This window comes from Cotesia typhae, unplaced genomic scaffold, assembly GCF_013202065.1.
Source record: "Cotesia typhae breed Kobodo isofemale line unplaced genomic scaffold, CoteBio_Ctyphae scaffold_91, whole genome shotgun sequence".
Lineage (NCBI taxonomy): Eukaryota > Metazoa > Arthropoda > Insecta > Hymenoptera > Braconidae > Cotesia > Cotesia typhae.
This window is the reverse complement of record NW_027423781.1, coordinates 3,104,660-3,127,694: the sequence shown is the minus strand read 5'-3', so window position 1 is coordinate 3,127,694 and position 23,035 is coordinate 3,104,660. Positions and strand designations below refer to the sequence as shown.

Sequence of the window (23,035 nt, the reverse complement as noted above, 5' to 3'; positions counted from 1 at the left end):
TAAAACCAAAATTTTGACTATTTCTTCGATCATTACCTGTATTTATCTATCCTGAAAGTAATCCTTTTGGTTTTTTTTATTTAAAATAATTTGGATCAGAGATATCTTCCTCACCGCCAGACACCTTTTTGTAGAGGACCTTCAGGAGATCTTCTACAGGAACGACGGAACCCAATATTTTTATTAATAAAATATGAATTCTTAGAATACGTTAAATTCGCTAAATGTTCATATATTTTATGTATATATTCATTAAAAAAGCCTCTCCAGAAAAAATTAACAAAAAAACACATTTTTTCGAACTTACCAGTGGATATAACCCTTTAAATTAAGATTAGAGAGTCGTTAGTTACTATAGTAACAGCTACTAATCACTCATTTTCAATATTAAATCATAAATTGTGGCTTTTACTCTTTCTACATTAAGTTCTGTAATATTTATATTTTTGCCACACAGAAAGAAAAATTTCTTGACTGGAGAACAAAATTCTTGGCTCAAGAAAATTTTCGGGTGCCTGAAAGAAGATCGAAGTTATGTTGGACGAAGTAAAAATTTTTTTTGAAATTCTATTCTTGCTGGAAGTAATTTTTTCTTAATTCAAATTATCATAAATAATTGATACAATCCACTTTTATAATTTAGATGAGAAATATGAAAATATATCATGTAAGCAATCTATTCGTAACGTGATTGGTCAAATATATCATAAGCATGAAAATATATGCAATTCCTAAATTCAGGCGCGCGCAAATTTGAATTCTAGTAAATTTTTATATTTGATCAAGATTTTTAGATACTTTGGGGGAGCAGCGCACCTACTTTCTCACCTTGAGAAAATTTTTCTCATCAATATTTGATGCCCATTTTATATTATTTTAGCGTGCAATTACATATATTGAATGAAAAAAAAAATGATTCAATATTATTTAATCTTCCCATTCGACATGTTAGTCAATAAAAATATTAATGAAAATTTACTATCAAGATATTAAATTTTTTGGAACAAGAGAAAAATTTTTTCAAAGCAAAAAAATTTACTTCTATCAAGAACAAAATTTTTTGGAGCAAGAGGCCGAATTTTTTCAAAACAAGACGATTTTCTTGACTTAAATAAACTTTCTTGGATCAAGATACGTATTTCTCAAAGCAAGAGAATTAATTTGTTAGAATAAGTGAAATTTCTTGTGTCAAAAAAAAATTTTTTTTTCGCTCAAGAAAATAGTTAGGAAGAAAAATGTTTTCTTGGCTCAAGTGAACCTTTTTTTCTGTGCACCCCAATATCCGTTTTACTGTTTGAAACTATAAAAATTAACCGGAATCTAAGTAAATTTTACAGCTTACTTTTTTCCGTGCATTAATTATTCACATTGTCTCTCGTTAACTTGAAATTTTGGAATAGATTGGAAGTGAATTGTGTTGATAGTATAAGAGAAGAGGAATACAAACACAGTAGGCGTTAACGTTCCCGGATAAATTAACGCGTCACGTCTTGATCGTAACTTGACTATGACTATGTCCTATATGACGGTTTTCACAAAATTAACGAGCTGCGCTCAGGGATTATGTCTATCACGATAAATTCCCCGTGAGCACACTAACCCTTTTGGATTATTTCATCAAATATTATTATTATTATCACTAGCGATAATTATTAATTAAAATAATTTAAGCCGAAGTGAAAATAAAAATTTTTTTTTCTAATTAATTTAGTTAATTTAAAATCTCACAAAAACTTTGTTAGTTTTTTGTTAGTCAACTTTTGCACATTCAATATTTTTTTTTTAAGCCCAAACATTTTTTTTTTTTTTTTTTTTTTTTAAATAAAATTCCTCTACCTTTACTTAATTAATGCGGGTTTCCTGTGATTCATATTATTAAAGAATCTGAATTGTAGCCGCAACTCAAGATCTTTCCGTACTGTTAAAATATAAATATTTAATTTTTATACATAAATAAATCCTGAACTTAGTGTACGTAAAAATTAATTAAATTTTAAATTACATGCACAATTGTCAGTCATTTTTTTTTTTTTGTCAGTTATTAAAATAAAATTAATAGCAGAGCAGAAAAAAAAATAATTATAAAAAGCATGCTAAGATTGTTAAAAGAAAAAATAAAAAGAAATTTTAATATTTACTCACTGAAGTGTAGAAAAAAAATATATATTTTTTTTTAAAGATTTTTTAATGACTCAGGTTCCACTAAAGCAAAACCGGCAGAACCACCAGCTATAGGAACTGTTTGTTTGCGTAGCAAAGCTTCAATACGACAAACTACTCAAAAAAATTTATTTTTAAAATTTTTAGAAGATAGTATGGAATTTTTATTAATAAAATGCACTACAAGAAGAAATGAAGATAAAAAAAAAGCTAACCAGTGAAATGAGCATACCTTAGATTAGAATAAAGAATTAAATAGAGTGAAAATATTTTTTAATTAATTTATAGGTATTTTTTTTTTTTTTTTTTTTTTAGATAAAGCGGAATTTTGAGGTGAGATGAGAGCACTACGACAGACTACCAAGCATGAGATGATTTTTAGTATTTGTACTGATATTTGTATCTTCTGTAATCGCCTTTTACGTAACTTCCATCTAGAAAAATGGCCGGGGAAATTTATTAAAAATTAAAGAAAGAATGAGATAATTATTTATAAGTGGGGTCTACTATTTTAATTTTCATCTTTTTGAACAAAATTTTTTTAATTTTTAGATAATTTTTTTTTAATTCTTAGATTTTTTTTTTTTTTTTTTTTTTTTTTTCAATTTTTAGATATTTTTTTTTTTTTTTAATACATCAAAAAATGAACAGTTAAGGTAGTATCTTCACGAAAGCATATTTCAAGAAACTTGTAGAATTTTTTTATCGAAAGATAAACATTTTGGAGAGCCAAAATTTTTTACAACTTTTGAAGGCAAAAAAAACTATCGAAACAATAATGTTTTGATATTTTCGATATCACTAGCATAAATCCGCCGGAAAAAAAAAAAGAAGAATAAAAAAATTAAAAAAATGTTAATTTTTCACCTAACTATAGCCAAAAATACGTTTGACCCCACTTGTAAATAATTATCATAAATAATTTTAATAGGAAAAATTAAAAGATTTTTTTTTTGTTAATTAAGGGGCTAAGTGCAGTCAGAAATAAAAAAAATTAATTTTTCGCATTTTCTTAAAATATGATATCTAAAAAATATTTTTAATCTAATTAGCTAAAATAACATTTGGTTATCTCGAGGTTTCAATCAGTTCTCCTCTTGCAATTTTACATGTGAATAAAAATTGACATTCAAAGTTAGAATAAAAATTATTTTTTTTGGCTCAAAATTTTCCTCTTTAATGAAAATAAATTTTTTTATCAGTGGAGAAATTAATTTTTTGTATTTTCTTAGAGTTTGATATCCAGAAAATATTTCTTAAAAATTTAAGAAATATTTTTTGAGATATATGACAAGAAAAAAATTTCCGAGATACTCTACAAAATCCGAGATGAAATATTGTTTAGAAATAATTATTTAAAAATTTTTCTTGGTCCGAATTAATTTTTTTTTTTAATTAATTTGGGTAATTTTAAAACAAACATTCTTATAAAATTTAATTAAAATTCACAGTTTTTGAGTTATAAATTTTTTAAAATTATAGAAAAAGGTAATTCTTTTGCCAAGACCAAAACTTTAAACTTGTAACTCTCTAAACTAAATTTTCAAAGTCCGTGATGATCGTAATTAAAAAACCACCCGACGGATTTTAATAAAATTTTCACAGTTAATCAAAAGTATAAAAAGCTAGTACTTGATCGAAGGATTAATTTTTTTAATTTCGATTTTTTCCAACAATAAAATCCTAATTTTTTCTAAAAAATTCGCGAATGAACTGTTAGAGGCTGTCATTATCTCAATTTTAAAATTAAAAAAAAAAAAGCTTTGATCTTTGTACTAGATTTACTATTAAACAAATTATTATTTCTTATTTGATTGATTTTGACTGAACTAATAAAGAGTTAAGATGATCACCTTGAAGCACTACTTAAGCAACCGGCTCCGACAAAGGTGGCGATAACTTTGTTTGCAATAAACATTTTTTTTTTTTAATTTTGTTCAAGTCAAGTTAAAATATAATACAGTAACTCGGTGTTATTTATTTGATAAAATAAATTTAGTGTCGAAAAAAAATTATTAACAATACTCTTTTTTTTCATGCCTCTGACTGCACTTTACTTCTTATTATACTTAGTGTTTTGAAAATTTCAGCTTTTCAATAAAAATTTAAAGCTAAAGCGGTAAGCAAGTATTTAAAAAAATGTCAGCTGTACGTCGTTTCCGTTTTCGTATCAGTAATAATAAAAATAATATAAGTGGAAAAAAAAAAAAAAAATGATGTAATATCAAAAGGACTTACTCCTGTCGACGTTGCGCTGTAAGTGAGCTGCAACACGATGTCTTGCGTCATTGAACTCCAGATGAAGACCCAATCGCAGCAAAGTTGGATTTTGTTCAACCAGCTGCGTTATTTCCATTTCTATTTTATTCCCTAGAACTTGCGATCTCTGAAATTAAAATTCAATGTTACTAAAGTCAAATCTAAGCTTTAAAATTTACTTAATACATATATGTATTAATAAATACCTGATTCGAGCAACGGAATTCTTCAATAGACTTTGTCTGTAATAATGCTCGGATCAGTCTGACCATCACTGTTGGACTGATAAAGTTGGTCTCCACACTAAAAAAAATTTTTTATATTATTTATTTCCTTATTAATAAATTTGATTGAAAAAATTTATATTATAGATTAAAAATTTTTGTTACTTTAATATTCTCAATGTTGAATTTTTCTCCATTGCTTCAGCTAATCTTTGTGCTGTTCTATCAGTAAGACACACATTTGTTAAGCTCAATGATTCCAAGTGGGTATTGCCTTCTAGTGCTTCGAATAATTTGAAAAATTGTTCGTCTGATATATTCTGAAATTAGAAAAAAAATTTTTATAAAAATAAAAATAAAAAAAATAATGATAATAATAACGCTAGCAACCTTACAGTCACTACGTGACTGCTGAGACTTGTGAAATATTAATGAATAAAATTTTGCCTTATTAAATAATGAATTTTGTTAAATTGCACTGTACTTTCTTAAGTATTGACGTTTTTAAAGATATAAGCTCATCTTGATGTTACACTCATCAAGAGCTTTCATTTGAGTACCCACATCAATTTTTTATATATTTTATATATTTCACAAATATCAGAAATATCATATATATATATATATATATATATATATATATATATATATATATATATATATATATATATATATATATATAAAATATATGAAAAATTCATGTGGGTACTTAAATGAAAGGTCTCGATGAGTGTAACATCAGAATGAGCTTATATCTTTGAAAATGTCAAAAATTAAGAAACTATGTTGTATTTTGTCAATTTATAATATTTTTAAAGATATAAACTCATCCAGATGTTACACTCATTAAAAGCTTTCATTTGAGTACCCACATGCATTTTGATATATTTTTCATATATACATATATATATAATATATATAAATATATGAAAAATTGATGTGGGTACTCAAATAAAAGATCTCGATGAGTGTAGCATCGGGATGAGCTTATATCTTCAAAAATGTCAATAGTTCACAAGATACAAGGTCATTTCTTAATTATGTACACAAATTCAAGTACACAAAATTTTTCTCATCGTCTTGATAATATAGATAATAATCAAAATAATAACAATAATTGAATTAATCAAAAATTTATCATTTAATACTCTGTAATAAATTTTAAATAACAAAAAAAGATAAGAAATAATCCATCAAATGAAATTATCATTGAGATTTAATCAAAATAACTATATACTATACTACTTCTGTTTGTAAGATGACTAATGATAAATATTTAAAGAATAACATTTCAATGTTCTAGATTGATAGAGAAATGATAACAATTTAATATCATACTGACATAATTTATATAAAAAACATTGTTAACTCTTTAATATTTTTTTTAATGCTTCTAATTTGTTTGAATTTGCAATAAAATTTTATATATTACTTTAAGTAAAAAAAAACTAACAATTTTTTTGCAATAAAAAAATAATTCTTTCTTATTAGACTTCTGATGTAATAAATAAATGTAAAATTTTAACTTACTTGAGTAATTAAATATACACTTACTTTAATATTATTTAAATTAAGATCAATAAGATCAATGTCATTATTCTGGACTTGTTTGATAGATTGATCAACATCAGTGTCATTTGGCGGGTCCATAGGAAATACTTTAGGCTGGCTTGCTTTAGTGATACCGTCCCAACCTAGACCAACTGGCTGGCCGGAATTCAAAAGAGATGCGTGGTATTGATCTTGGTTCATCATTGAATGAAATCCAAGGATAGCTGAAAAAAAAAAAAAAAAAATTATTAATTCATCAATAAGTTAATAATATTATTCATCGATTATTATTAATAACTAGCAAACTGGAGTGACTATGTCACTGTCGAGAGTTTGAATTATAAATTAAACAAAAAAAAAAAAGTCAGGGTACTTTTTTAATTAATTTAATAACAATATAATTTTTAATGAATTTATATTAAAGCAAAGTTTAACTGTCATGAAAGTATCCTAAAATTGTCCTAAAATTATCATAAAAGTGTCCTAGAATTCATAATAGTGTCCTAAAATTGTCATAATATTATTCTTATATTTTACATAAAAGTATCCTAAAATTGTCATAAAAGTACTTTTTACAATATTTTTTCTCTGAGTAATTGCGACAATGTTTTTCTAAAATCGAAATTTCATTTCGGTTTGATGTCATAAATTTGTCATAAAAGTCTCCTAAATTGTGTCACGTTTAGGATCTTAAGCTTATGACTCTTGTAGGACAATTTTTTTTTTACACGGGACTTTATACACATTTTTTATAATTTATTAACGAATGAATTATTGTAGAAAGAATTTATAAAAAAAATGCGTCTTGTTGAAATAAAAAATAAATATTGATGTAATTTTTTTTTATTATTAAAAATTTAGTATATTAAATTAAGGAAAAATTTCGTATTAATTTCAAAATTTCTAAATATGCATCTTATATATATATATATATATATATATATATATATATATATATATATATATATATATATATATATATATATATTTCTTTTTTATAAATAGGATAAATACACCAATAAATGGACAAATATTATTTCTAAAAGAAATTACATCAAATTTAAGAACAAAAATGTAAAGCCATAATTTTTTTTAAGGTAATTTTTGTTTATGCTCATCTTAATTGAATTTTTTTCGGAGTGAATTTTAGTTTTAAATAAATCAATAAAAATTGATCGCAAATTCTTTATTACTTATAAAAATTCATTATTTGATACCCAAAATTTTCTTACCCTCTTAACTACATGGATTAATAATATTTATACCGACATTAACTTCCACAAAACAAATTAAACAGATATAAAAATTTTATCAAAATTTAAATTATAATCTATTTAAAACTACTCCGAAAAATTGTCATAAAAAAACCTATAAAACTTTTTAAGGGCGCAATTGAAGGTTAATGATTTTCTAAAAATACTAAATTTAACGAAAAAAAATCAATTTTATCAAATAAATAAATTGAATTTAAAATAAATGGATAGTTACCAGCTAGATCAATTATTTCATCCTGCGTTGCCGATGACAACGCTTGTTCGTACTCTTCACCTAAATCTATTGAAATTTGTTCATCGGCTTCTTTTTCCTTGAGGTTTTCTTTCGGCGGTGGTACCCACTGAAATTTTAAATAAAAGATTTATTATATTCAATAGATAAATTTCTTATTAAATAAATAAATACATACCTTTTTACCGCGAACGATTCCAGGTACGTATGGCTTAAGTTCAGGAATATCAGGAGTCTCCATCGCCTGTTTGTTGATATGTTCTATCAACTTTTTACGGTTCAGTGGGCCCGTTGGGCTTTTGTCGCACTCGTAACTACATCTTTGCGATGGTGGCATAAAACTATCCTGTAATAATTAATATTAACATTAGTTCATTAATTCAATGACAAATTATTAAAATTAATTTTTTTTTAATTATTTTCTAAGCATTTAATTAATATTTTTTTTTTCAAGTTCATAATTGAAAAACTTGGTCAATTATGAGTATTAATTTCATCACTAATTAATCTAATTAATTTAAAACAAATTATCAAAAAATATATTTTTTATTAAATAATAAATATTATTTTTTTTTTTGAGATGATAAAATATTTACTCACTATTTTAAAAATTTAATTTTTAAAAAATTTTTTAAATTTAATTTTTAATAAATTTTTAAATATATTTGAATTTTATTAAGTGTCAACAAAAATTGTTTTTTTAATGCGCGTCTAATCGGTTAGTCACAGCTTAGTGTAATTAAATAACTTTGAGATACTTATAGCATCATAGTACATAATAATACAGGATAGTTCAATAACAGATTATGTATAATGTATGAATCAGAGTTACATAAATAAAAACTTGATAAGAATATGACATTTTTAATTTAATATCATTTAATTTTACTCAACTAGAGTACTTATCTAATTTCTCAGTTATTTATATTTTTGATAATATAAGCTCATCCCGATGCTACACTCATCGAGATCTTTTATTTGAGTACCCACATCAATTTTTCATATATTTATATATATTATATATATGTATATATGAGAAATATATCAAAATGCATGTGGGTACTGAAATGAAAGCCCTTGATGAGAGTAACATCGGGATGAGTTTATATCTTTAAAAATATCATAAATGGACAAAATACAGCATAATTTCTTGGTTATTGACATTTTCAAAGATATAAGCTCATTCTGATGTTACACTCATCCAGACCTTTCATTTAAGTACCCACATGAATTGTTCATATATTATATATATATATATATATATATATATATATATATATATATATATATATATGTGATATTTCTGATATTTGTGAAATATATAAAATATATAAAAAATTCACGTGGGTATTCAAATGAAAGGTCTCGATGAGAGTAACATCAAAATGAGCTTATATCGTCAAAACTACTGTGTACTTTACCTTAAGAATGACAATAATTTAATTTTATGCCAAAAGACCTTTTACTAAAAAATTAAAATTTTTGTAAATTTAATTTTTAAATAATTTACAATTAAACATTTTAAAAATTCCGTTTTTATATTAACTAAGATTGAAAATAGCAAATTAATATTTATTTGTTATAAAATGAAGTAATTTAAAAAATTTTTTTTAATTATTATGATTATTAAAACAAAAATTTTAATTTGCAATTAAAATTCTTGGATCAATAAATTTTCTAGTTAAAATGTTTCTACATAAATTTTAATAAAAAATTAGCTTCTGAAATTTAGTAAATTTTTTTTACTTTAATCAACATTGATTAATTATCAATAATTAATAATAATCTTGATACTTACATCAGGATCAACTTCCTTAGCCAGAATATTTATTTCTTCCGGCGTCAACTGGGACAGAAGTTCATCAACGTCGACATCATCGTATTCACTAAGATCTTTGCCGTACAATTTAGCGGCTGTTGTCATCGTGGTTTTTTTGTGCGACGCTGAAGTCTGAAAATAGTAAATAAAATTATGAAAATAATTAAATAATTAAAATATAGTAATTAATAAATAACTTTGATAACAAAAATTAATAATTTTATAAATCTTTAATTATTAATTATGTGAAAAAATTTTTTCCATTTTCAACCAAATTAATTATAATGAAACATACTATTTCTAATTTTTTTTTTTTATAGTTAAGTAGTGAAAAAAAAAAAATTCATTATAATTTTTTAATTTTTACTTGCGTGAATTTTTTTTTTTTTATAATTAAATAGTAAAAAAAAAATTTTTTTTAATTTTTAAAATATTTTAGAATTTTCTCATAAGAGCCATCTGATGAGTTTTATAATTTTTTTAACAAATAAATAACGGCAAAAAAAATTTATCTAAAAAATTTCTTGTCAATTTTTTTTCCATAATTTAATCAATGAAAATTAGCCGACATCTAAAAATTTTTATAATTTTTTTATAATATAAAAAAATATACAAATTTTTAAAAAATATTTTTTAATTATAATTTAATAAATTATTCAAAATCAAAAAATTAAAAATGTCGACTAACTTGTGATACTAAAATTAGCGAACGTTCAACAATTTTTGATTTTCTTCATCAATTAAATAACAAGTAAAAAAAAAAATTACTTTAAAAAAAATTGCAGAGATAATTTTTTAAATTTTCAACTTGTGAAAATTTTCCTCTCAATTTTTTTTTCATAAAAAAAAATTATAAAAATTTACAGATGTCGGCTAATTTAATTTTCACGATTAACTTCATTATTGCAAAAATGATCAAATGTCAACTAATCTAATTTAATTTTTCTCATAAAAAAATGAAAATAAAAATTCCACATTTAAATTTAAAAAACTCTCTCTAAAATTTACAATACAAAAATTAACCGACATTTTTAATTTTTTGATTTTTTTTCATTTGCTCAATTATAACAAAAAAATTGCATGAGTAATTTTAAAAATTTTCTACATGTGAAATTTTTCTTAAGATTTTTTAAAAAATAATTTTTCAATAAAATAAATAATTAAAATTTTTAAATGTCAGCTAACTTAATTTTTATAATAATAATTATGAAAATGAAGTTAGCCGACATTTCAAAATTTTTAGAAATTTTTTATTGAAAAAATGTTAATTAAATATTTAAAAAAAAAAATGTCACCTGTAAAAAACTCAAAAAACTATAAGTGTAGTTTTTAGAAATATCTTTTAGTTGTAATTTAATTAATAAAAAAAATCAAAAAACTTCAGTGTCATTAATAATTGAATATTGAAAAAAAAAATGATCAAAACTGTTGAAAGAAAAAAAATCAACCTAAACTTATTAAACCCTGTTTAAAATCACAACTGACCACCAAAATATAATTAACAATTCACAACCTCTAGCTGCAAGTCCTCCGAGCAATTACTCCATCAATCATCAGCGCATTACATCTATATATAAATAAACATTACTTAAATATATATGACCCCAGAATATAATTAAATATCTATATACACAATCGATTTTTTTTTTTTGGAGCGACTACTGCCAAATTGGCATTTTAAATCGGAAATTTTTTCTTCTCAACAATTCAATGCTAATAAATAACTAAATAAATCCTTGGTGTTAATAATAATAATAATTACAATAGTAATTATTTATAACGACACAAGTAATTAATTTTACTCACCAATAAAATCAAAAGATAACCTCGATAAAAATAATCACTAGTTTCTATTTTATTTTTTAAATGTAATTTATACAGCAGTAATTTAGATTTTTTTTTTTTTTTAATAATTATTATTTTTGTTTTTTATTAATCTGAAAATTTTTTTAATTATTATTATTATTAGTAATATTATTATTTATTTTAATTTTTAATAAAGACCTCACCCACTTTTCATTACACATTAATGAGTTTAGTTTTAGTTATATGAACATGAACGCTACTACTGTACATTGACATCCGATGAATATGTATATGTTGGAATATATACTATAATATATGTGTGTGATTTGTCGTTGATCGTTGATGGTTGATGACTCAGGCAGCGCCCTTACTATTAAACTTTAGATAATAAAACTACGGCATTGTACTAACGTAACTGTACTCTGTTTTCTGTTTTTTTCTTTTAATGGATGACTTTTTTTTTTTTTTTTTTTTTTTTTTTTGTGAAAAAATGGCTCCCGGTAAGGTATAGTTATAGGTTAGTGTAATTTGTAGGTGTTCGGAAATTGATTTGTGGAAAATATTATAGTCACCTTGGAAACAGGGAGATGGAGCTGTAAAAGCGCATGCGCGGGAAAATTTGAATATTTTAAATTATAAATTTTGAAGTTATTTTTTTGTAATCATTTTTTTTAGATGAAAATTAACTTAGCAAATAGTTGATAATTTTTGTAACAAATAAATTATGACAAAAAAAAAAGTTTTATAAAAAAAATTGACAGAAATTTCAAAAAATTACAAATGCAATTTTTTAAAAATAATTTTTTTGATTAAATTTATGTTTTTTAAAAAAAACCTAAAAAATTGTCAAGTGACATCTCAAATGTCATTTTTTTAGTGAAAAAATTATAACACTGTTGACGGATATTAAAAATTTTTTAAACGTAATTTTTACTATTTTAATCATTTTTAAGAGCTACTATTTCTGAACTAACTGAAGGATTTCGCTCATTTTAAGGCTCATGCAAGCTAATTGTCCAAGGAATCTGTATACTAAATTTAATTAAGATCTGTTAAGAATTCTCGATAGAATAACATTCACAAGTTACTTGTACTGCACATTGCTTGAAAATGGTTTAATAGAACTCTTAACTTTGATAAAATAACTAAAAGTGGTCAAAATTTCAAAGTCATATACGTCAAATTAAAGGGAATTTTATGAGCTTTTACATAAATTTATCAAAAATTAGCAATCTCTTTTCAATCAAAAGTTATACATCAATGCAGTCGACGAAAATGTGATTTTAACTATTTTGCTAATTTCAAAAAGCTACGATTTCTAAACTTATTGACGGACTTCACACTACCAAATTTTTTTCTGGATAGTCTGTATATAGTTTTCCATACAATGACCTTCTAGTTTTTTGATCTGATCAAAAATCGAATTTTGGCAGGCCAAAAACGACTAAAATTTTTGGGTAAAATTCAACTTTTTTTTAAAAAATGCCGCAATTTTGTCAATTTTTGATTTTTTTTCCGACCCTGGGTCATCGTACGAACAATATTTTCTGGTTTAAGGTAGTACCCTCGCCAGAGTCGTTTTTTAGGATTTTTTTTTAATTTTGGCAGATTAATGTTTATATAATTCTGTATCGATTGGCGTAATTTAAAAATTTTTTACCATCTAGTTTCAGAGATAATTAATTTCAGAGTTTGAATTTTGAACGCTCTTATACATTACGGTATACGCGATATCCAAAAGTTTACCTACAAACATTTTTATATCTCAGAAACTTTTCTTAGGATCTTTTTAAAAAACTAGAGTAACGTTAACTAACAATTAAACAATTTTTTAAAAATAATTTCATTGATAATTACCACACAGTTTTACAAATATTTATTAATAAGTAATGAAAAATTTACCAGACTTTAGCCGAGGAAGGGGTACGTTAATAAAGCTATGGCAACAACGCAAGTTTTGTGAGCCCCGAAAAAAGTATGAGACGCGTATGCGCTGAAAAATTTGAAAAGTTTAATGTACGTTAGGTGTAATATTATAGTTATTAATTTTATTTATTTAAAAAAAAAATAACAATGATTATTTTATGAAAATAAGTATTTTTCTATATTTATTAAAAATTCAAAAAAGTTAATAATTTTAATATAATAATATATATTAATCCTTGATAAGTTATAAAAATGATAGTCAGATGAGATAATAAAAAATAGTAAAATTTAAAATCAGTTAATACATCAACACAAAAAATTTAATTACTGATTTTTCTGAAAAAACAAAACAATACTGTCAATTATTTTTTTTCAGACATTGAAATTATATTTCCGAATAAATGTATGTAAATAAATAAATAAACGCATGTATCAAAACAGAGGTTAGTCTACAGTTGGTCCAAAATACTACAGTGTAACCACTATAAAGTATCTTAACGCTCATGCAGTGTTGCCAGACATTTCAAACGATCAGTTTCTCGTTTGTGATTGGCTAAAATAAGTACATAAACAGCAAAAAGTTTTGGGCTTGTCAATAATGACTCTCAAGTATGTGTACCGTACACTCTAACATAAACTTTTGACTACGGAAATCGCGAGGGTTCTACCTTAACGAGAATTTTTTTTTTTTTTTTTTTTTTTTAGATTTATCCACGAAGAAGGCCGGAATCACTCTAGCAGTGGAGGACCTTTTTTTTTGGCGCCTCGAAAAATATTCTATTTTTTTCTTAAAAAATTTTTCTGTATATTCTTAAAATATGTATTAGCATACCCTTAAAATTTTTAAATAATTCATTCAAGAGCTTTTTTTATTTTAATTCCCAAAAATCGCCTTTTTTTTAGACTGTCACACTGGTTGTGCCCCTCAAATTTCATACAAAAAAGGTTCTATAAAATTTTTCAGTATTTTTAACCATTTAGGCATAAATAAAATAAAGTGTAATTAAACTCAGCAACTAATTAAGTAAAATCCGGAGACACAATATAAAATTAAATTTTCAACTATTTCTATTTACTCCTACTTTATGCTTAACAGGCATTGTGTCTCCAAGGGCCATTTAGCTGCGACAAGCCTTAATATTCGCGACGGATTTCACCGTGACCCGTCACGTCACGGCCCATGTCCGTCAGACAAAAAAAAAACCCGACAACAAAACAAGAATATTAATAACAGAAATAAAAATGACTAATTATTAAAGTTAAAAATAGAACTAATGATAAGTCGCGGGTGGGATGAGGAACTAAAATAATGATGGCATTAAATGTTTTTCCATAACATCAAGGTCTTCCCCAAGCGTCAAGGTCGCTCCGAACCCAACCGGGAGTCTAAAAATAGGTAAAACATATCTAATCATACATTTAAATGTATTATTAGACATTAAGCTGGTGACAATGGTGAAAAGTGGAGGGGCATTGTCATTTTTTGAGATTTAATTTGGATAAATTTAAGAAAATATCCATGAGTTTATGCCTCCGAAGGATAGAAATTTTGGAGATGCTGAAGCTATTGAAGGAGTGACCAATTGCCTTCTCACAAAGGAACATAGACAATTTAAAAAAGAGAGAGATGAATAAGTTTTAGTCAGTCAGAAAATAGCTAAAGCCTCTGCTCTGAGCTCTCCTCGTCAGTTAACTGGCACCCGCCCAAAGGTCTATACTTGGACATCATCAGTCGAGCTTGTGATTATTTATAACAAAGTAATAGAGCGCGGCCACTGGCCTTCTCGAGTACTAACTGCCCAATCATTTTTTATTTTATCCTCATTTTTTATCATAATATTCCGAGGTTTTTAATGTTTTATTATCATTAATCATTGTCCATGACCTAGGCCTCTTTTATTTTATTTTTCCATTTTTCAACAATTAAATTTAAGACGGAAAAATTTTATACCGGTATTTCTAGGTCATTGTCGTAAACGCTAGATGGCGCAGCTGAGGGTGATGATGGGAAGCCCCTGAATTTATTTTTTCGCGAATTTAGATATCACGATATTCGTTTGAAGTTTAAATTCTGAGGGAAATATTGGAGATAGGAAAAAATTGTAAGAGACCTTTTTTGTGGGAAATTGAATTTTTTACAACACGGAAAAAAGTAAACTGTAATAAGTAATAGTCGATTTATAATAAGTACCCTCATTAAAAAAAATAATTCAGAATGATTTGATTTTTAATCATTTTGAATACCTTCTAATCCTTCAAATTCTTTTTAATACTATTTCTTATGGGTATTTAACACGTGAGATCATTTTTAATTCTTTTTTTTAATAAGGGTAATGATCAATTGCGAAAATTACCATTTCAAACAGTAAAATTGTGATTTTAACAATCACTTTATAATATTTATCATTTTAACGCTACAATTTATTCTTTACATGGAAGAAAATACTTTTTCAAACTGCTTAAATTGTAAAGATTTGTCAAAAAAAATTTTTCAACTTACTAATGCCTAAGAGGCATATTTCAAAACATACGCCCTTTTGACTTTAGAAAAAGTTTAGCTAAAAGGGCATATAAAAAAACTTTCAATTTTGCTCTGAAATATAAAATTTAACTAAAAAATAAATCCAGATCATTTCATATTGTTGAATTTCGCGCCTCTGACTCAGCAACCATGTTAGATATCGCAACTTTTTTTTATCTTTTTCAATTAAAATTTTAAACAGAATTTGTATTAAAATTGTTGAAAGGTAAAAGAGCCAGTTATTGACACTGGCCTAGTTGTTTGACACTTACAATTTTATTCTAATTAAAAAAATCAAATGTTCTCAAAAAACCAATTTTCTTAAAATTTATAATTTAAAAATTATGTTTATTAATTTATCAGAGTTGATTTGTTTTCTTTAATTAAAATAAAATTGCAAATGTCAATAACTGAGTCTTTGCCTTAATAACCTTTAAAAATACCTATTTGTAATTTAATAATCAATACAGATTTTCAATTATGCAGCAAAATTAGTAACATATAAATTACAATTCGAAGCAATCGGCAAAAAAAATTATGCGCCCTTCTGTCTTTAGGTCACTAAATTTTCAATGTCCTGAAGCTAAAAAGGGCGTATGAGTTAAAACATGCGCCCTTTTGGCTTTGGAAATTTATTTTTTTATTTTTAGAATTAGAAAGTGTTAATAGAGCGATTAGTAAAAAAAAAAAAATTTATACGCCCTTTTGGCATTGCAAAGTTAAAAGGGCGTATAAATTGATATGCGCCCTTTTGGCATTTGGGTCGCGAAATATTCTTTATGATTTTTTTATACTTTTCATAGTTTAGACAGAAATTGAATTTCAAGTAATAATAATATTTTTTTAGGAATTTTATGAGAAATTTTGGTTTTTAAATTTAAAATTTAAATTTTTGGGTTGAATATTTAATATATAACTGATTAGAGAGCTTTTTTTTGTTAGAAATTTAATTCTTAACAAAATTGTGATTTTTCTCGTAGTTCTGATATTTTATCCAGAATTTAAATAAAATACAACAGTTGTAATTTTTGAAGAGAAATGTAATCTAAAAACATGAGTTTCATTTTTATAAAAGCAGAATATAAGTCGAAAAAATTTTCTAACGGCAACATTTGAGCCCTTAATAATTACAGTTTGCAAAATGCCACAAATCTGACGATACTTTTACCGAAAAAAAATGTATTGTGGCTTACAAATGTATTTTTAGTATCTTCCGAGGGCAGAAGAAAAAAATGTAAGCTTATAATAGCTGTTGAAAGATTTTGAGGAACAAAGAACAAAAATATGAAGAAAGAAAAAGATTTGGTGGAAAGAATAAAACGGAAATCGTGCGCGTGTGTGATTTACGGTGATCTTTGTGCGGTGCATAGCATATAGAATTTATTTGTACTTTATGTTGAAATACCTGGCCAAAGAATTTGGCAGTTGTTTTTATTTGTTGTAGATATAGATACTTTGAAACTTGACTAACTTGAGGATTCCACGAGATCTTATGATTTGATTAATGCTCAAGCATTTGTTGCCGAATAAATATGTCCTACGTCAAAACTACCATCTTTGATTATTTTTATTCTAATTAGCTAAAATAACATTTGGTTATCTCGAGGTTTCAATCAGTTCTCCTCTTGCAATTTTACATGTGAATAAAAATTGACATTCAAAGTTAGAATAAAAATTATTTTTTTTGGCTCAAAATTTTTCCTCTTTAATGAAAATAAATTTTTTTATCAGTGTAGAAATTAATTTTTTGTATTTTCTTAGAGTTTGATATCCGGAAAATATTTCTTAAAAATTTAAGAAATATTTTTTAAGATATATGACAAGAAAAAAATTTCCGAGATACTCTACAAAATCCGAGATGAAATATTGTTTAGAAATAATTGTTTAAAAATTTTTCTTGGTCCGAATTAATTTTTTTTTAATTAATTTGGGTAATTTTAAAACAAACATTCTTATAAAATTTAATTAAAATTCACAGTTTTTGAGTGATAAATTTTTTAAAATTATAGAAAAAGATAATTCTTTTGCCAAGACCAAAACTTTAAACTTGTAACTCTCTAAACTAAATTTTCAAAGTCCGTGATGATCGTAATTAAAAAACCACCCGACGGATTTTAATAAAATTTTCACAGTTAATCAAAAGTATAAAAAGCTAGTACTTGATCGAAGGATTAATTTTTTTAATTTCGATTTTTTCCAACAATAAAATCCTAATTTTTTCTAAAAAATTCGCGAGTGAACTGTTAGAGGCTGTCATTATCTCAATTTTAAAATTAAAAAAAAAAGCTTTGATCTTTGTACTAGATTTACAATTAAACAAATGATTATTTCTTGTTTGATTGATTTTGACTGAACTAATAAAGAGTTAAGATGGTCACCTCGAAGCACTTGAGCAACTACTTGAGCAACCGGCTCCGACAAAGGTGGTGATAACTTTGTTTGCAATAAATATTTTTTTTTTCAATTTTGTTCAAGTCAAGTTAAAATATAATACAGTAACTCGGTGTTATTTATTTGATAAAATAAATTTAGTGTCGAAAAAAAATTTTTAACAATACTCATTTTCTTTTCATAGCTCCGACTGTACCTACCCCGTAAATTAAAAATTTTTTTACATCACTATTTATTTTTTCCAGACTAAAAATGATCAAATGTATAACTTCGTTTTGAGATCAATGAACGAGAAGATATATAGAGAGGTTTTAAAAATAATATTAATTTTTTTCGAGATCGTCTCGAGAATTTTCTTCCTGTAAAATAGTTGAAATGCGGTAGGATGAAATGGAGAAGTGTATGTTTGTGGTATGTAGTATGAGAGTCATGACTTACCAAGCGTTGAATTTCATGCTAGGATTCACATAATAAATTCAAAGTGATACTTGTGTATTTATAATTCAAGAAAGTTAAAAAATACAAGTGGAATATTAATTATAGATATTTATAAATAGAAGGTTAAATTGCTATGGTAATTATTATTTATTTTTTGTAAAAGGATTTCATCCGAGAAAACAGGAAATTGTTTTTATTTAAAATTTAATACTTAACTTCTGATTAGGATTTTTTTTTTCAAATTAAATAAGCCATAAAATGATTCTTGAGGATAAAAAATAGTTTTTATAATTTTAGCTCTGAAAAAAATTTTTTTTAAACAAATTTTTTAGTTAAATTTGTAAAAAAAATGTTTTGTTCAAAAAAATTTTTTCGAACAATTATTAAATTAGAAAATTTTAATTTATGAAAAATTTTGTTTTTAATTTGAAAAGAATTAAATTTTTAAATAATTTTGAAAAATTTTTTAAGTTAAATTTTAGGAAATTTTTTTTTTTCTAATTTAAAAAGCAAAATGTCTTTTAAAAATTTCATAAGTGTTGAAACTAGTGTGAAACAAGTGCGATAGAAAATAAATAGGGACAATTTTATTTCAAAAAATTCCTTGATTTTTGTAAGGCGAAAGTAGAGCACTACCTCATCTGCTTCGCTTTTGAGGCGTGCAAGAAGTCGTGAGTTCAAAAATTTTTTAGATAAAATTCGTAAAAAAAAATTTTAAATCATGAAAATTTTTAAATTTAGAGATTTTCAGTTATACCAAAAATTTATAAAATAATAAGTAACAAATAAACAAATTTTTAATTTTATAGAAAACTTTCAGCTTTTAATTACAAAAAAAAAGAGTGTAAATTAAAAAAAAGTTTGGAAAATCATTTAATTTATGAAAAATTTTGTTTCTAATTTTAAAAAAATTTTCTAAGTTGAACTTAAGACAAATTTGGAAAATCCAAAAGTGCACCCCTCATAATCTCATTTTTCACAATAAAATTGATTGAAATAAAATATACAAATGTGAGAAAAAAAAATACTATATTAATATGTATAGATAGATATACAACAAAATCCACAGTCATATATTAGATTTTTAATAAATAACTAGAATTTAAATTTGCGCGCGCAAGCGCGTTTAACATTATTATGTTTAATGTTATTATTTACTATGTTAAACAAAACAATTGTTATTGAAATATATTTTATATGCCTGACAAATTATTACAATTAAACTTTTTTTGAAATGTCGAGAGTAGAGCACAACTTCAACGCTTCGCTTATAAGGTGTGCAAAAATTTTTTTTTTTATAGTCAAACAATTTCTACTTTTTCAAACAAGTACTCTTCTAAAAAAAATTCACTTAAAATAAATTTTTGCTGCAATAACAATAAATATAATAAAAAAAAATAATGTCCGGTAATAAAAAGATTTCCTTCATCCGTAGGTTTCCCCAAATAGATTTAACTGACAAACGTGTGAATGAAACTAAAACTCAAGCAAGCTCAGGCTAAGTATGTTTTCCTTTGCCAAAGACTTTTCAGCTATATTATCACTTAAACTTTGTATCTAAATATATATATATATTATATATAGATATATATATATATATATATATATATATATATATATATATATATATATATATAAATAAATACAGTACCAAATTATATGTTTAATAAATTACAAATATATACGCACACAAATCGTCGTAAATATTTAATGGATGTATTTCGAGTAACTTTAATTTGCCAACGTTTAAATTGATTGTAAAATAATTGTATTGCGGTAGGTCATTACCATTACCGTAAATAAATAATACTATCAATGGACGATTAGATATTTACATCGTTATCGTCTAAGGTAAGTAATTTAATAACGATTGCACTCGTTACGTAATTTAATAACGCTTTCCTCAGCGACGTTAATTTAAAAGCCGGAAATTTATTTTTTTTACAATTTAAAAATTTTGTTTTCCGTAATTTTTTATTTTAATTTTTATTTAATTTAATTAATAATAAACTTACCGAAAAAAAAAAAAATCAAAAAATTCAGCAAACTTAAAGTTTAAATTTTAAACAAAAACAAACTTGTAAAAAAGTACTATTATGGATGTTGTTTACAAGAGAGCGATAGAGTGACTGAGAATTGAGAATTTACTCGACTTTAAATTGAGTTGTGTGCTTGTAAGGCATTGGATGTGCGTGTGAATAATAACGTGACTCCGGATGTGTGTGAATGTAATTTTAAGTAAGTGAAAGAACGCATACAAGTATAATTGTAGATGTTTTGTGTGTGTGTGGTAATATGTAATGTTCGAATGAATCTCTTGAATGCATCACCTATGTAGACCACTTATACAGCGAGCGCATGAGTTAGTGTGTATAGATGCATCCATAAGTGTAATTGTAGACATAGTAATGGTACAGTATTGTGTTAAACGTTGAATATGGACATTCTTAACTATCCCACAATCAACTTTCACCTCTAGATAAATATTTAAAAATCATCTTTACTCTTTATCCATAACAATCCATATGTCAAGGTTTTTTTCATTTCATTCTCTATACGTTCTATTATTATTAGTATATGGTTATGATTGTAATAATTATGTGATGACGGCTGTTATTATTATTATTATTATCTAAAATTAAAATGTTCATAACTATGATAACATTGGGTTGAGATTTTGATTTTGAAGTACTTTGCATGATAAATTACGTTTTTTGAGTGCATTGATTCACAAAATCAATGTAAATGTTATTTTTCTCATTGATATAATTCAAATTATAAGCATTTTTAAAGATGAGTCACATTTCAGAGTGTATTGATGCTCAAAGTCAATGTAAATACTATTTTGATCAATTATTTCATCAATTTTAGTAGTTTTTAGTAAAAATATTATGTTCAAGTTGCAATTGAAATTGCCCTGATATTATATACGACGTTTTAGAATTTTATCGACGCTTAAAATCAATGTAATTACTACAATTATTAAGGGGTTATATACACTTGTAATTTTGAATAAATCGAAATTTTTTTTGCATATTTTGAATGTATATATATTCGAGAATATTGTCTGTAAATTTCAAAGTAATCCGGTAAATAGTTTCGGAGTAATGAGCGTATTTGTAAAGACGTTTTAACTTAGTTTAAATAATAGCCAAAACTTCAAATGCGTTTTTCTCGAATTTATGTTTTCAAAGTTGGTGAGGAATATTTCTCCGAAACGGCTTGACCGATTGACTTGAAATTTTCACAGGATCTTCTTAGATACTAATATATTCACGATTTATCAATAAAATTTCAATTAAAGATGTTTTTGTAAGTCGTGTAGAATTTAAAATGCATTGATACTTCTGATCAATGTAAATAATAATTTTGTCGGCGTTTTGATAAGTTGAAGTACTATGTATTGTAATTATATCGCAAAAATCAATGCATTTATTCCTTGAATCAGAAATATCTCATTTTAATCAATAGTTCCTTTATTAGAGAAGATGAATGAATAAACAAATTAAATGCGTGGAAATAAATAGCGCATAACAGCACAAATGTGAATTTAATTTAATTCAGGGACAATTTAATCGGTATGAGGTCATAGTCTGTAATATTGGTAGTATACAGCAATGTGATGATGATATCACTCGTTACTTGCTACCAATCGCCTTTTACTATCTGTTTGTTTATTAACTGCAGCCATGTTTAACATACATGAGGTTCAGACGTTTTTATTCTCCATTAATTTCTCAATTTATTTTTACTTATTTTATTTAAAAATAAAAATTTTTAATACCCGCGTCATAAATACAAATATTCAATTAAATAAAAAATTCCTACGGAATTTTTTAACCGCAGATATAATTTTTTATTAAAAAAAAATGTTTGAACAAACTAGTCTCTAACCTCTAATTATTTTTATACAATAGATGTGAATAAAGTCAACTTTAATTAGATGACAGTAGACATTTTTTAAAAGTACAATAGAATTACTATGAGAAAGTATGATGATTAATTCTCAGGGAAAGGTTTTCGTTGCCTTCTGGATAAAATCTAACACTTAATCGTTGTTGAATTATAATAAGAAAAATAATAATGATTATAACTAGCAACCTTGCAGTCATTACGTGACTGCTGAGACTTGTGAACTATTAATGAATAAAATTTTGCTTTATTAAATAATGAATTTTGTTAAATTGCGCTGTACTTTCTTAAGTATTGACGTTTTTAAAGATATAAGCTCATCTTGATGTTACACTCATCAAGAGCTTTCATTTGAGTACCCACATGCATTTTTAACATATTTTATATATTTCACAAATATCAGAAATATCATATATATATATATATATATATATATATATATATATATATATATATATATATATATATATATATATATATATATATATATATAAAATATATGAAAAATTCATGTGGGTACTT

General features: G+C 24.7%; 1 protein-coding gene across 6 annotated transcripts in view; it reads right to left on the bottom strand.

Annotated features, from left to right (window-relative positions):
• The window catches only part of Tmod (tropomodulin), a 52,527-nt gene that overhangs the window by 9,843 nt on the left and 19,649 nt on the right, over window positions 1-23,035 (bottom strand). For 3 of the 6 annotated variants that reach the window (XM_074258373.1, XM_074258371.1, XM_074258374.1), the window contains exons 2-8: window positions 9,499-9,651; window positions 7,879-8,046; window positions 7,683-7,809; window positions 6,198-6,418; window positions 4,809-4,963; window positions 4,626-4,722; window positions 4,399-4,546 (exon numbers count right to left, since the gene is read on the bottom strand). In XM_074258373.1, the coding sequence (XP_074114474.1) occupies window positions 4,399-4,546; window positions 4,626-4,722; window positions 4,809-4,963; window positions 6,198-6,418; window positions 7,683-7,809; window positions 7,879-8,046; window positions 9,499-9,651 (1,069 nt within the window). Of the gene's footprint in view, window positions 1-1,836; window positions 1,919-4,398; window positions 4,547-4,625; window positions 4,723-4,808; window positions 4,964-6,197; window positions 6,419-7,682; window positions 7,810-7,878; window positions 8,047-9,498; window positions 9,652-11,325; window positions 11,457-11,532; window positions 11,654-20,616; window positions 20,717-23,035 lie in introns of those variants that run through there. The other 3 variants (XM_074258375.1, XM_074258372.1, XM_074258376.1) reach the window with 3 other exon arrangements.